The sequence below is a fragment of the Eurytemora carolleeae genome, unplaced genomic scaffold (genome assembly GCF_000591075.1).
Source record: "Eurytemora carolleeae unplaced genomic scaffold, Eaff_2.0 scaffold371, whole genome shotgun sequence".
Taxonomy (NCBI): domain Eukaryota; kingdom Metazoa; phylum Arthropoda; class Copepoda; order Calanoida; family Temoridae; genus Eurytemora; species Eurytemora carolleeae.
Window position 1 is genome coordinate 188,350 of NW_019396355.1, and position 16,435 is coordinate 204,784.

Below are 16,435 nucleotides of genomic sequence, written 5' to 3' on the forward strand. Positions count from 1 at the left end.
GGGGGGGGGAGCTTTGAGATAGCAGGGGAGAAAAAAGGAGAGAATATAGAATATGGAAGAGAGAAGAGGAGAAAATAAGAGAGAATATATAATATAGAAGAGAGCAGAATAGAAGATAGGAGAGAATATAGAAGAGAGAAGAGGAGAAAATAGGAGAGAATATAGAATATAAAAAGAGCAGAGCAGAAAATAGGAGAGAATATACCTATTCAATACTTAAATGATGCAAAAAAAATATTTTGAAATCGAACAAAAATGTGGAAGTAAATGGTATATAATCCATTTTACAAGGTTCGGTTAAAACCTCATTTTATAAAATATTGCACTAATTTCTTTTGGAGGAGGTCATATTATCCAATACCTAACTAATGTAAAAAGAATTGAAATGGAACAAAAATGTGGAAGTAAATAGTGTATAATTAAGGGTGGGACAAATTGGCCTTTTTTTGATATAATATGAAAAAAATCACAATTACAAGCAAAAATATTTTTTCTCCAAAATATGTTAACGAAAAATGCCGGGGAAAATTTGCTAAATATAATCTTTTAAAAACTTAGAATCTTATACCAAATATATATAAATTTTGGTATAGTTTTGTCACACAGTTTTATACCAATTTCTCGAGACAGGAACATCAGAAAGAACTCATATAGGTCTCAATCAACTTCTGAATTTCCTAGGTTTAAGTCAATCCAAAGAAATCAAAATTATAACTTTAGGGGCATAATGGAGAAAGTAAGGTTCAGAGGGAAAAAAGGGAGGGGGGCGGCCGAAGGGGGGGGGGTGTAAGAGTAGATGGAGAAATTGCATAGAAAAATTGATGGAGGGGGAACAATGGGAATCTATGCACAGAGGAATATTTTAATAGATCATCATAATAATAGATATTAGTGAATAGATATTTCACGGGGTGGGAGATGGAATATAGTAAACAATAGAAATATAAGCATCCATCCTTCAATATACATTATATTTATACTTGTATACATACAAACAGATAAACATAGTGCTCATGTACAAGAGCCCAAAACTTAAGACAGGGTATCGTTGTGAAAACCAGTTTTAAAACCCGGGTTTCACGAATGGGGTTAGTCATTTTTGTGAATAGCAATATTTTTGTAATGTAATATTATTTTTTTTTCAGTTTCTTCATATTTTCCATTTTTTTCGAATCTCTTAAATCAANAGAGTTTAGTTGAATGAAACTACTGAGTTTCCTTTTTGGGGTTTATACAATTGTGTAGATTTCAATTTTAGAATTATAAAATGAAAACTATTTTGAACCAGAAAATTTATCTCTACAAAATTGTCCCAACCCAATCACGAAACCCGGGTTCCGATACTGGGTTTCAGTACGATACCCTGTCTTAAGTTTTGGTCACTCTTAGGATGTTTTCAATTCAAGTATGTACGATTGTACAACAAATATGTACATTGTACAATGCGGAACGTTAAAAACGCAAAATATGTTTGAACTGGTTTCAGCACTTTCCTGTCATTTTCTCTTTGAGTTGGAGATGATATTATGCCAAAATTTAAGTTTTAAAACATACAGTAAGGAAGAAAATACAATACGTAAGTTTTCATGGATGGTTTAATTATTGACAAAAACGTAGAGATGGACATCTTTTTTTAGAACGAACACAAATTGTTTTGTGAAACAGAGTGTCGTTAAGAAAAAACGAACGATGGACGAACGAAATGGATTTTTCAGAGAAATAGAAAAATTTTTAGAAACAAACGAATAAACAAAATCAAAGAATTCTTAAAATCGTTCGATTTTGTTAGTTTTTTTACTGCACGAACAAATGTTCCAAGACTTTGAAAAAAACGATTGTTTTTTTTAACGAACGATTTTATTCAACGATTTATTTTTCTGAAAGAACAATTTTACTGAACAAACGATTTTATTGAACGATCGTGCACTGAGAAAATGAACGAAATAGATGAAAAATGAAAGACGAGCCATCTCTACCAACACGAGAATGACTTTTAAAGACAGTATTATTTATTAGCACCCCCACATCTCTCATTTATGGGATTAGCTATGTGTTCATAATCCTAAAAATTTTGGAATTGGGAAACTTTTTCAACTGAGTGAACACTCCCATTTAATCTAGAAGAAAGAGAACCTTTAAGCACAGAGTTTAGAATATATATTAGAGGGGAATTTAAAGAATCTCTCGGTATGAATTTTTTCATAGTGTACAAATCATGTAAATGTTCACAAATTATGTGCAGTAGAGTACATTAATACAGTATGTTCCCTAGACTATCCATTTCAATTACGAATTTTTTAAAGCTGATAAATAAACTTTATAATGAATTAGGTTAATAAAAACATCATTTGATTTATAGTTATAACGGAAAATCATCGTTTGTAAAGTGAAAGGCATAAAGTCTATTTGAAATGATCATTGGTCAATTATGAAACCAGCCTATTTCAGAATTTGGTTTACTTTTAACATTAATTTTAGATTTTCTATAAAATGATATTCCAGGGCCCAAAAGGTTATATAGCATAAATATGTGAAGTACACCTGCAGTATGGAAACAGTACAACAAAATGGCCGTTTTACACTTTTTTCTAGTAAATTCCCCTCTAATATATATTCTATTCTCTTTGCCTTTCATTCTGTTTTTACTCATGACAGTCCACTATCCGGCCCCGACACAAGGAAGCGCTCTGTACGCACTCATATTAAGCCGTAAAATGAAGTCAAAGGGTCATATATATATATATATATATAAAACAATATACATGAACATATACATACATACACCCTTATGTATTATGTAGTTACTAGGTTGGGAACCCAGCGTTGTCCCATGGTACTCATAGTAACTTCCGCCGTTTACCCGAACTATAGGTCAATTTTACTAATTTTCGCTTTAAAAGTCGACCCACACAACTGACCATCTTAAAACTAAGCTAAGCACAATCCCGTGGTTTTCCCGAGTTCTCCAATCAAAATTTGAGGCAATCGGTCAAGTTATGATCGGACAAACAAACACATAGACAAGCAGAGACTACAAGTTTGAAATTTCAAAGCTTTACACCTTCAGGTTGCTAAGATATAAAAATTTAAGTTGTGACAAAGACTCATTTTTTTTACGTTTGATTGAAATATAACGTGTTTTCAAACATAATTTTACAGGGTTTCAGAAAATAATAAGTTGTGAATAACTTGCTTTTTACATACTTGGGGAACACGAACTAGAGAAGCTACGAAGTCACAAAGTGGAACCAGTATTTTTTATATTAACGTTTCCTTATGATTTGATTAGACTAGGATTGAGGCGTATGTGCCAGCCATGTCGGAATTTTTTAGTTTTAAGACTATTCTTGAATACTTTCCGTGACAGTATATGTTGGAAAATATGGCGAAAAGATTTCATATTTTAAAATAATTAGACATTTGTGTAAGAATAGGAAAGATAATATCCCCGCCTCGTGCCGTATTATAATAAGCGAGGATAGAAATCTTCTATTGATACAGTGTGTCCATGTAAATATTAGATTTTTAAATTATCCGGCGAAAATGTCGTCTTTATCATTGTTTTTTAATGTCGTGCAGATTGATTCATTGATTTATTCCTTACTCGTCAATATTTTCATGGAGTTTAATAAAGAAGACGACTTCTTGATTAATAGCAATTTTCGAAATCCACGAAAATGAAGTAAGTTAGCATTTGAAAACTATAATTCATAATAAATCAAAATATAAAACTAGATGTATTTATTATAAAAGTACGCCGTATCAATTTCCTGTTTTGACTAAATATAACTTTATTTGAATGATTATTACATTTGATTTTCATTTGATTTAAGATTATTTATATAATTTTTTACATAAATAAATCTGTTCTAAAATAAATAAAAACGGTAATTTTTGCTAGAAAATTGTATTTTTTTCAAAACACTCACTTTCTGATAAATCCAAAAAGGTATTAACTTCTCATGTACATTGGAACTCCCTGACATAGGGTTAAGTTCTATATGCAACGAATAGAATCGTGCGCTGAGATGATAGATGGGGGGGGTTACATACTCAACCCCTCTTTAATCTAGCATAGCGGATAGATGGGTTGTTTCGTTACCTTGTTACGCTTACGCAGTTACATGGATCAATTACGCATTTTATTTCCTGTTTTGGTAAAACAATCAGAAACGAAACGAGTTTTGGTTCAAATTGAGATATTTCTCAAAATTTTTGTCAGTTTTGGCCTGGGAGATTTAAATGTATTCTCCTCTTCAAAATATACAAATAATTCATCTGTAAACAGTAACTTAACTAAGTTACAATATAAATATCTTAATAGACTAGTGAGTTATTAAATCACTAATTAAGTAAAATGGGTCTGGTTACATTGCTCAATAGCTGTGGCTAACGCTCATTGGACTATTTAAAGTCTTAACTTGAGTTTAAAAGTCTGCTTCCTACTTCAAAGTTTTCACTGGTTACAATAAAGTAATGACAATTAGAAATATTTTATTTAACATGAATGAGCAGAAACCTGGAGCAAAAACATTGAAATTACATTTTACAATTTAGTTCCGGTCTAACATCTAGTTTAGTTCCGGTCTAATATCTAATACTAAGCATAAAAACTAATTAAATAGTTGCAAATTTCCAATCCTGCAACAGCTGAATTAAATATTAATTGTCTAACCTTGGAAATATTTAAAGGGTCTGATTTGATTTTCAAGAGTGACAAAACTATTCACAGCAGTATCTTGTATTCATTCATTTTCTTGATCTAGATCGATGGGTAGATACATATATTCAAATTATATCTCCGTTTCTCTCTATTTTCTTTCAGCTGGCTATCTAACTTACTTGATGACTATCTGTCGATCAGTCTATCAGTCTATCGGTCTATCTATCCATCTGTCTATCTGTTTATCTTTCTATTTAACTATCTATCCTTCTGTCTATATGTCTATCTATCTATCTGTCTATCTGGCTGACTATCTATCTATCTATTAATCTGTCTATCTATACAGTCTATCTGTATATCTGTCTATCTGTCTATCTGTATATTTGTCTATCTGTCAACTGTATATCTATCTATCTGTCACTTTGTCTATCTGTCTGTTAGTATATCTGTTTATCTAAATGTCTAAATCTCTATGTCTCTTATGTCTGTTTTTCTATCTATATATCTTTATGTCTATATGTTCTGCATATTTTTTTTTTCTAAATGTCTAAATCTCTATCAATATCATCATCTGTATTCCTTTTTGTAGCTATATTAGCTCCATATCTGTCTTTCTATCTGTGTCTCTGATGTCTGTTTTCTCTCTATATATCTTTCTTTATGTCTATCCGTCTTTTTGCCTATCTATATATCTTTATGTCTATCTGTCTGTTTGTCTATCTATATATCTTTATGTCTATCCGTCTGTTTGTCGGTGAATGAAGTGTAGGTGTCTCATCTCTATGATTGTTGAATATAAATCATCAATTATTCATCATTTCATCATTTATAATCATTGACGGTGGAAAATAGATTTATATAAAGTATGCATATGCATAATCCACACACGGGTCTAATATATTTACTCTACTTTTAGATAGACCAAAAAAGAGCAATTTCCATACTGATAGGTCTTAGATTCCAGCGATACATTTCAATATTGGAATATATTTTTTCATTTTCCGTTTGCAGAGGCGTAAAAAATGTCAAACTCGATTCAGATTGTTGGTGTTATTTGACATGTACTTGCATTTGAATTTCAGGAGTCTATTCATAAAGTTACCCATTAAAATAAAAATTAAGTCTTTGCCACTAACTCAAATTTAATAATAAGTCTGTATCTTTGCAACCCAATAACATTATCGACCTTATGTATATTATGTATTATGTATTCTAAGATGGATACTTCAGAATGGTGGATATTGAGATTAATGCTTGATCCTCTCTTTTTCTAAATATCAAGACTAACCTAACCTTGTACTGGTAACCTGAAAAGTGTATAAAATTCAACCAATCAGAGTCGCGTATATGAAGCCGATAAATTTGAAATTTTGCGCGCCATTTAATATTATATAAAGAAACGGGAGGGACTCTTTAGATTTAAAAAAACCGGTTTTTTGATTTTTCTCTACTATATCCAAGAAAGAACGGTTTAAGAAGAAAATCAAAAGTGGTTCATTAGATACTCAGATTAAGTAATCGGGATTAAGGATATCTCATTCTAAAGTTTTCAGCTCTGTTAGATCATATAGTCAAAAGTTTGAAATATCAAAGGTTCGACTTTGTGTTGCAAAGATATAGGGATTAGAAAATTTGAGTTTGTAGACTCATTTTCTTTTTATCTTAGTAACAGTAATTAAGCTATATCGTTTTTAATGTTTTCTAAAGCTTGAGACAAAAATATTTATTTAATTTGATTTGATTTGATTTGATTTGATTTGATTTGATTTGATTTGATTTGATTTGATTTGATTTGATAAATGATATCAATTTTTCTCTGCATTATAAATCCGCAAGAGAAACCACAGTTAAATATTATCAAATTTCAGTTAGAAAAATGATGATATCTGATGATTTCTTGTAATGTGACAACCTGATCATCCAAGATTTTTTCCAGTACAGTCATCTCTAAAGTCTCTGCAGCATTTATTGCCAACCCTGTATTTGAACTAGATATGCTGGTGCATAGTTTTAAATATACTTTGCTAGCAGACTCTCCGCCACACTATAGAACTATATTGCCAACCCTGTATTTGAACTAGATATGCTGATGCATAGTTTTAAATATACTTTGCTAGCAGACTCTCCACCACACTATAGAACTGTATTGCCAACCCTGTATTTGAACTAGATATGCTGATGCAAAGTTTTAAATATACTTTGCTAGCAGACTCTATTGCCAACCCTGTATTTGAACTAGATATGCTGATGCATAGTTTTAAATATACTTTGCTAGCAGACTCTCCGCCACACTATAGAACTATATTGCCAACCCTGTATTTGAACTAGATATGTTGATGCATAGATTTGAATATACTTTGCTAGCAGACTCTCCGCCACACTATAGAACTATATTGCCAACCCTGTATTTGAACTAGATATGCATAGTTTTGAATATACTTTGCTAGCAGACTCTCCACCACACTATAGAACTATATTGCCGACCCTGTATTTGAACTAGATATGCTGATGCATAGTTTTGAATATACTTTGCTAGCAGACTCTCCGGCGCATTTTAATACTATATTGCCAACCCTGTATTTGAACTAGATATGCATGGTTTTGAATATACTTTGCTAGCAGTCTCTCCGCCGCAATATATAACTATATTGCCAACCCTGTATTGAATATACTTTGCTAACAGACTCTCCGCCGCACAATAGAACTATATTGCCACCCCTGTATTTAAACTAGATATGCATGGTTTTAAATATACTTTGCTAGCAGACTCTCCGCCACACTATAGAACTATATTGCCAACCCGGTATTTGAACTAGATATGCTGATGCATAGTTTTAAATATACTGTGCTAGCAGACTCTCCGCCACACTATAGAACTATAGATTTAAATAATTTCTTAAATATTTTCAAACTTTAAGAAAACTCTGACAAACGTGCACACACACCCTATGTTAATACACCCCAGGAGTTCACCAACGCGCACTTTATTTCCGTGCGCGCAAATGTGCTTCTGAATTTTAATCTACATATGTTGATGGAGGAAAAGATTGATATAGTTTTTGTTTTCATTAGGTGCAAACATACTATATATATGGATATATATACAGTATATGTATAAATACATAAGCTGTATATATGTATATATACACTATATGTATAAATACATAAACTGTATATATGTGTATATATATTGTATATGTATAAATACATAAACTGTATGTATGTGTATATGTACAGTATATGTATAAATACATAAACTGTATATATGTGTATATATACAGTATATATAAAAGTACATAAACTGTATATACTGTATATATAGACATATATACAGTATATGTAAGCTGTATATATGGATATATATTTACAGGTATATAGTGTCAAGTTCTAAGGTAGTTTTATATTAACACCTCTGAAGTCTAATACTTTGTGGGTAACCCTGTATATATAGAGAGAGAAAATAATACAGTAATCTTTTGTTTTCGTTGATATTTCATGCATTTATAAATATATTCAAATAGTAAGTTTATGGAATATGGCACATTGTTCATTTATGGCAATTAATACATTGATACATAAAATAAACCTTTACAATTTATGGCACCTCTGTAAGCCCAGTCAGTCAGTCAGAGCTCAATATTTCTTTAAAGCAATTTTTTGGCAGAACTTCTTCATCTGAAATTTTAAAATTTGGAATTTTGAGTTTGTATCAAAGACTCAATTCCTTTTATATCTTTTTAGCTTAGTGTAAAAGCCTTTAAGTTTTCATCTAATTTGGACCTGTTTCAGGTTCAACACTCCTAAAATTTGGACTAACTGCTCAGATATGATCTTTGTTTAGATTCATTACTCCTCGAGTTAGGACTAACTGCTCAGATATGATCTTTGTTTAGTTTCATTACTCCTAGAGTTAGGACTAACTGCTCAGATATGATCTTTGTTTAGATTCATTACTCCTCGAGTCAGGACTAACTGCTCAGATATAATCTTTGTTTAGATTCATTACTCCTCGAGTTAGGACTAACTGCTCAGATATGATCTTTGTTCAGTTTCATTACTCCTAGAGTTAGAACAAACTGCTCAGATATAATCTTGGTTCAGTTTCATTACTCCTACAGTTAGGACTAACTGCTCAGATATGATCTTGGTTCAGTTTCATTACTCCTAGAGTAAGGTCTAACTGTTCAGATATGATCTTTGTTCAGTTTCATGAGATATGATTTGGGTTCATTAATCAGAGCTATAACTAACTGCTTAAGTGTTGATAAAGTTATCCTTTGTCCTAAAACTTAGAAGTGGATCTGATTTAGTCTCATTACTCCTAGAGTTAGGGCTAACTGACAAGCACTAAATAATTTAGTGCTTGAACTTGAACCTGGTTCAGTCTCACTAAACCAATCCGAGTTAGGTTCAGTTGACAGGTTTGCTCTTCTCTTTGGTTTAGCACGCTCCTGTGTTAATAAACTAGGTCTGGAGTCAAGAAAACTTCCATCGGAGTTGATCGGGTCCGTAAAGGATAGTTCCTCTAATAGGTTGGGATCCTGGAGAGGGGTTCGGGGTTTATTAACCCTGCTCAGGGCCTCAGGTTGAGAGATAAGGAAGGAGATCCTGGCAGGACATTGACTAGGTTCAGGAGTCTCAGGGACGGAAAGAAAATAATAAGTTTCTCCTGGATTGAATTCTAACCCACCTGAAAAAATTAAAGAGTGTTCATATTAGGAAGATGAAAAAGAAAAAAATGACATTACTTTAAAAGGATTAGGAAAATGAACCATGTAAACGTACTTTCAAGTTGAAGGCCCAATTCACTAGGATACCTTATAAACCTTCGTTAAGATATAACTGAGTTTTCATCCTAAAACTGATTTTTTCCAATTGTGAAAAATGATTTTTTGTGTCCCAAGACAAAGAAAGGAAATTGTTAGAATTTAACAGCTATCTATGTGTAAGAATCGGGTGTGGGAATCGGACACATACGAAAGATTGAGGTTAACTTGAAATCCTGTTTACAGTAACTTTAAGTTTAGAAAATAGGAACATAATTGTGAGAAATGATAGAATTAACGTAGGAGAACGCTGGGAATGACCTTGAAAAGAAGTAATAAATAAAAAGAGATTAATGCATAGAAAAGGACAAAAAAAAATGAGATGGAGAAAAGAAAGGATGAATACGAGGAAAGGAAAAGGACAAAAAAATGAGATGGAGAAAAGAAAGGAAGAATACAAGGAAAGGACCAGGATAAAAAGAATGAGATGGAAACAAGAAAGGAAGAATACGAGGAAAGGACAAGGATAAATAGAATGAGATGGAGAAAAGAAAGAAAGAATACAAGGAAAGGACAAGGATAAATAGAATGAGATGGAGAAAAGAAAGGAAGAATACAAGGAAAGGACAAGGATAAATAGAATGAGATGGAGAAAAGAAAGGAAGAATTCAAGGAAAGGACAAGGATAAAAAGAATGAGATGGAGAAAAGAAAGGAAGAATCAAGGAAAGAACAAGGATAAATAGAATGGGATAGAGAAAAGAAAGGGAGAATACGAGGAAAAGACAAGGATACAAGAATGAGATGGAAACAAGAAAGGAAGAATACGAGGAAAGGACAAGGATAAAAGAATGAGATGGAGAAAAGAAAGGAAGAATACAAGGAAAGGACAAGGATAAAAAGAATGAGATGGAGAAAAGAAAGGAAGAATACGAGAAAAGGGCAAGGATAAAAAGAATGAGATGGAGAAAAAGAAAGGAAGAATACGAGGAAAGGACAAGGATAAAAAGAATGAGATGGAGAAAAGAAAGGAAGAATACGAGGAAAGAACAAGGTTAAAAAGAATGGGATGGAGAANAATAAACTCTTTTAAACAAAATATTAGGAGAAGAAGAAAAAGCTTTAAAGAAGAAAAATGCTGTGTAAAAAGAAGAAAAAAAGAAGATTGTATGTAAGGACAGGGATAAAAAGAAAAATAGTAAAAAAAGAGAATTATAAAAAGAAAGAGGCTAAATAATGTCGAAATAGGAAATAAAATGATTTTCAACAGAAAATCTGACTTTCAGTGAGAAGGAGTAAAAAGAGTAAGAGAAAATAAAAAAAACTGTTTGCCAAAAAATATTAAAACAAAAAGATGAAAGAGTGAAAAAAATAAGCAAAAAAAGAAAAAAAGAGTCTGCTAAAAATAAAGAGAAAATAGAGATGAAAAAAATACTTAAACTTTAAGGAGCAAATAAGAAGAGAAAGAAAGGAAACGGAGGCGAATCTTATCAAGGAAAATAAGGAAAGAAGAAGAAAATTTTTAACCTGGTAAAGGAGAGAATTGTCTGAATGAAATAATGATCGGATACTGTAGTACTCCAGGAGTACCTGGAGAACCTGGAGAACACTCACATACTTTCTTATACCTAGACAAATAAACAAAAATCAAGAGATATAAAAGCTAAACAGGTTCAGAGGTCGACATTTTTGCGTGATATATTCCGACCAAGGGATATATTCCTGCTGGGTTCCGACCAAGGGATATATTCCTGCTGGGTTCTAATCAAGAGATATATTCCTGCTGGGTTCCGACCAAGGGATATATTCCTCCTGGGTTTATGTGTAATTGGAACATTGTGATAAAAAGCTTGCTGGATAAGGCCCGAACTGTACATGAACATGTACATTTTAGAATTTAAAAGCACTTTTCGAATTTATTTAAATTCGAATCTAATTTTTTTGGCGCGAGATCTTGCAGCCTTTAATCACTGTGTTTGCAACCTCAATAATTACACACAATAAAACCGGTTTGCTATCACTGTTAAGGATAATAAAATAAGTAATAAGTCGCCTCAAACTTTACTTTTAAAATCCTTTTATCTTTGCAACTTAATGGTTTACTTCTTTTATATGTTAAACTTTGACATATTTAACTTAGACGAATTAATAGTTTGACATATCGAAGCTCAACGACGTTGCAAAGATATATGGAGAAAATTAGGAAAAATAGATTCTTAAAATGAACAGGATACATGTACCTTGATTTTGGTTTAAGTAGAGCACAAGCATTATATTCATCTATAGGCACAGAAAACACAGAAAACTCTGAACTATCGTTCTCAGGACAAATGAAATGTGCTTGATCGTATCCTAGAACCCCTTCACTCACTCCCCCACCCCCGTGGTCTTCATTGACCCGGACAGGATGAGGAAGTCGGAGGAGAGGGTTGGATCTACTCCAGGTCACCTCGATGATCCTACATTCAGCTCCAGGGATGAGAAGGAGAAGGAGAGCTAGGACGAGGATGGAGATAAACCTCTTCTCATCCTTCTCCATCCTTGGTACAGACTCCAGGCTGGAGAACACAGCTATCCTCCATTCTACATCCTTGGTTTAGTTCTAGACTGGAGGAGTTTGATGAGAGGAACCTGAGAAACTATCAGATCTTGATCCGACATGTTCTAATTAGTCCGGAGAACTTGTAGAAATTAGAACCAGGCGTGTAGCGGGGGCGCTTTCATCTTTATATTTGCATAGATATCAGCTCAACCTATACACAGAGTTTCATTAAACATAGGGGTTAAATCATACACAGTGGTACTTAGAATAAATTGGAAAATAACGACGACATCTAATACATCCGTTAGTGTTTGTGAAAAAATGGAAGGAGGTATTCGTTAATTAATAATAAACCAAAATATATTCTATACTTAGTTCTCATACAACAAATATTAGTTACGGTTTTTATAAAATAAAACTTTTGAGGAATTAAAAAATTTTGATAAATGGATATTTAACACAATTTTCTTTAGCTAATAATTTTTAATTTAAATTAAAAAAAGTCTTCCTCTGAAATCTGAATCGTTTTTTACAAAATGTGTTATTTTCTTTGTTTCATATATACAAAAAACTAAATTCTAAACATTTATACAAGTTTTTCTTAATTGCACAATCAAACATAAAAAGAAAATAGCTGTAGACAGAATTTAATTTTAGATTTATCATAATGCAGTAAACCAACGTTTGGTTTGTAATTGTAATACAAATCCAGCACCCGGTGAGGTGGTTTTGAGGCGTATTCATAACTGAGGGAGCTAATGAACTCTTGAAGAAAAAAAAAGAAAGGAATTGAGTCTTTGCCACAAACTCAAATTTTCTAATCCCTATATCTAAGGAACATGATGTTCTAGACTTTTGATATTTCAAACTAAGATAATTTGATATAATGCAAAAGAATTCATAGTTTGAAATATCTAAGGTCATTGGGTTGCAGAGGTATAGGAATTTATAGAAAATCAGAGTTTGTGACAAAGACTCAATTCCAAAGCCTCTTTAGTTCTTGGATGTACAATAAATAGATGTAGATGAGGCATGGCCGGTCATTAGTCAATGCTCATTTTAACCAGCATTAAAATATTTTCCTATGTTGAGCTTAATGTGTCCAATGCCCCGTATTTTTTTTTGGAAACGACCCCCACTTCAAAATGTGTTTGAAAGACAGTTTGTTGTTGTGTTTTATGAAGTGAATTATTATAAAAATAATAAACGTAGAAATTAAAAGAAGAATTGAAAATCGTCTTCGATTTTTAACAATATAATACTTAAACCGACCAAAAGAATATGGCCCTTAAATTACAGAATTCCAAAAACAAATTTCAGAAATGGGTTTGAAATATATGTCCATCTTATATAACCCGCGTTGTAAATATATAGCAAGCTAAAATGACCTAGCATTGTCCCAAGGATGTAATGCAAGGACAGTTATTTCAGAAGTGTACGCATCTGTTGTACTGCAGTGTACTGTCCCTGGGCGGTTATGTAAACACAAGACGGATGTTACAGCCTGACATGGGATCCATCTTTCACATAAAAAAATCAATGAAATATTCTGGTCATAGGAAACTATTATGTGAATTATCAAAATTATCAAACTTAATGCTTTTAACCTCTTCGGATACTAAACGAACACTGATGCATCTATTCTTGTTTACAAATTCCGCCCAAAGAGAACTGGTTTAAATATGTACGCAAAGTATACGCGACTGCAATAAACTTTCCTAGCATTACACCCTTGCATTGTCCCATATTGTTTAGAAAACGACAATATCTCCACTATCGAAGCATGAAGTTGACAAGAATAATATGAAATCTAAATATGTTTTGAGTTAAATATGCACGTAAATATCTTGTCTTTAACATCATCAAGTAAAATTAATTTAATAATTGTTCACATTTAATTAAAAGGTTTTGTTAGTAAATAATTTGAATACAATTTTAAAGATGTTTGTTTTAAATTAGTAATGGGATAATTGGGGATAAAAGGGACTGTTCGTGAGTTTAACTGACTCTCCATTTATAGAGTTGCATGTCCGATTAACTACGGTATAGAATTAAACACTTCTCAATCGATCAGGCAAAGAATTAATGTTGGTGTCCAATCCTAGAATTTTAAATCTTTCTTCGACAAATTCAAAAAATTCGGCATCCACCCTCCCCTTCTCTCAATATTTTATTAAAATTACCTTGATAAAAACAACTTTATCGTCAATTGGACGATTTGGAATATTTCACAACATTTTACGCTGCTTCTTTTCTCACTTAAGCAGAGATTTGGATTTATATCCTCGAACCTACTAGGATATTGTGCAGGACGGATTCGAACCTACGAGAATATTGTGCAGGACGGATTCGAACCTACGAGGATATTGTGCAGGATGGATTTAAAAAAAAAACTGTTCAATCTGCCCTGGTTTCACGATACACACGGAGCAAGGTTGAGGTCTGAACTATGCGTGCTCCGTGTTGGTGAGAGGTTAAGAAAGAACTGATTGCTCAGGGTGGTATATATCATAGACAGTATGTATAGGATGAGCTCAATACTGAGTGGTCTACATATATTACATATATATATAATATAGAATAGTTAAGAACGTGTCGACAGTATGCAAAACATAAAGGGTTACTCAAGGGTTAATCAAACAAAATAAGATCATTATTACAGTGTACACTGCACAGGAATGGTAAATTTGGAGCAAACATTTAGTACATTTTTTCAACAAGAAGGCAGTAATTTCACGTTTAAAGGAAGTGTTTACAAAAGCTAAAACATGTTACTAAAGGGACTGTAAGCGTAATTTCAAGTGACCTTCCATGCAAAGATGGCAAAACCTGATTTACAACGTGACCCTTGAATCTTATTCTGATCGAAAAGTGTTTAATTCTGTTAATTTCTCCTTTGCTTTTAAAGATAGAAAATAAAAGTATGAACCATTTGATACAAGCATAAAATCTATCGGATGTTTCTGTAAAGATAATTTGACTATTTAAACCAAAATCAATACAAAATAGATTCTAATAATGTCTGCGGAAATACAATTTATTAATACAATAGAATAATACAATTTGATTTATGGTTTAATTATGGTTCTTCTGTTAAATGTTTTTGATGATTTAAGCTGGATATTTTATTCGGAAATATTTTCTATTTTGATTTAACTTATTTAACGCCTTGGATGTTTTTATTTGGGTGTGATAGTGTGTATGATGAGCTGGCTTAGAAAGTTTTTTTAAAATTATTATTATTAAATTTTATGATACAACCTTAGAAACAATTTAGTAAAAGTTCAGTTTCACTCTTTAGAACAGAACCATGACATTTTTAGCTAGGTGTTTTTTAAGGTTTTAAGACACCTTGTATAATTATACCTTTTATTAAGTTGTTCATATATTCATACTCCCCCTGTATACTGTATTCTAGGGAGTGTTATTGTATATTTTTAAACTGACATATATAATATACATATTCATCAACAATATATATATATATATGGATTTTACAGACATATTTGTTGTATATTTACTGACAACTTGGTGTCTTAATATATATATATACATATATATACTCTGCTTGTCTGTCAGGGTGTTTGTATCCTTAAACTTCAAAACCGCTAAACCGTTCGAGCCTGAAATTTTTGAGCCAACTCACATGACCCCAGAGAAGGGATGCATGGTCGGCGTTGAACATTTTACCCTAAAAAAATGTCGAAATTTATAATTTTTGAATATTCATTAATTCAAACAGAGAAACCAGCTAAAATTTAGGACGAATTATTATGACGACCGGGGTTTTTTGTGTTTACAGCTAAAATTGTTCATAGAAAGAGCTGGGCATGTAAAAGCCTATAGTAAGTAATATTTAGGTTGATATTGTAGAAGATGTATCAATCAACTATAGTAAGTAATATTTAGGTTAATATTGTAGAAGATGTATCAATCAACTATAGTAAGTAATATTTAGGTTGATATTGTTATAGAAGATGAATCAATCAACTAAAGTAAGTAATATTTAGGTTGATATTTTAGAAGATGTATATCAATCAACTATAGTAAGTAATATTTAGGTGGATCTTGTAGAAGATGTATCAATCAACTATAGTAATTAATATTTAGGTTGATCTTGTAGAAGATTTATATCAATCAACTATAGTAAGTAATATTTAGGTTGATCTTTTAGAAGATTTATATCAATCAACTATAGTAAGTAATATTTAGGTTGATCTTGTAGAAGATTTATATCAATCAACTATAGTCTATATATAAATTTGGCTTGTCTGTCTGTTTTGGTGTTAGTTTGTCTGTCTGTCTGTTTGTATCCAATAAACGTCAAAACGGCTGAACCGATCGGGCCCAAATTTTTTGTGGGACATCTAGGGACCCCAGGGAAGGTTTATGAAAAATCAAAATTTCAAATATTTGTCTCTATCAAAATTCGATCGTCATTAAATTTTTAAAAATTTTGAAAATC

General features: G+C 32.0%; 1 protein-coding gene across 2 annotated transcripts; it reads right to left on the reverse strand.

Annotated features, from left to right (window-relative positions):
* Positions 1–8,154: 8,154 nt before the first annotated feature.
* Positions 8,155–14,559, reverse strand: LOC111701594 (uncharacterized). Of its 2 annotated transcripts, XM_023472944.1 has the most exons (5): positions 14,294–14,559; positions 14,154–14,261; positions 11,669–12,181; positions 10,956–11,056; positions 8,155–9,353 (listed from the first exon to the last, which is right to left on the reverse strand). In XM_023472944.1, exons 3-5 carry the CDS (start codon positions 11,965–11,967, stop codon positions 8,953–8,955), a joined length of 801 nt encoding a protein of 266 aa, XP_023328712.1. In that variant the 5' UTR covers positions 11,968–12,181; positions 14,154–14,261; positions 14,294–14,559; the 3' UTR covers positions 8,155–8,952. The 2 variants fall into 2 exon arrangements, with proteins under 2 accessions (XP_023328712.1, XP_023328711.1); XM_023472943.1 differs by having other exon boundaries at positions 14,154–14,559.
* Between the last annotated feature and the right edge of the window lie 1,876 nt (positions 14,560–16,435).

Excerpts from the sequence above, each read along its gene's own strand:
- LOC111701594 (XM_023472944.1), bottom strand. The coding sequence starts at position 11,967 with ATGGAGAAGGATGAGAAGAGGTTTATCTCCATCCTCGTCCTAGCTCTC. Across the intron at positions 11,057-11,668 it reads CTACTTAAACCAAAATCAAG|GTATAAGAAAGTATGTGAGT; the intron begins GTACATGTATCC and ends TTATTTGTCTAG. Across the intron at positions 9,354-10,955 it reads ACAATTCTCTCCTTTACCAG|GTGGGTTAGAATTCAATCCA; the intron begins GTTAAAAATTTT and ends TAATTTTTTCAG.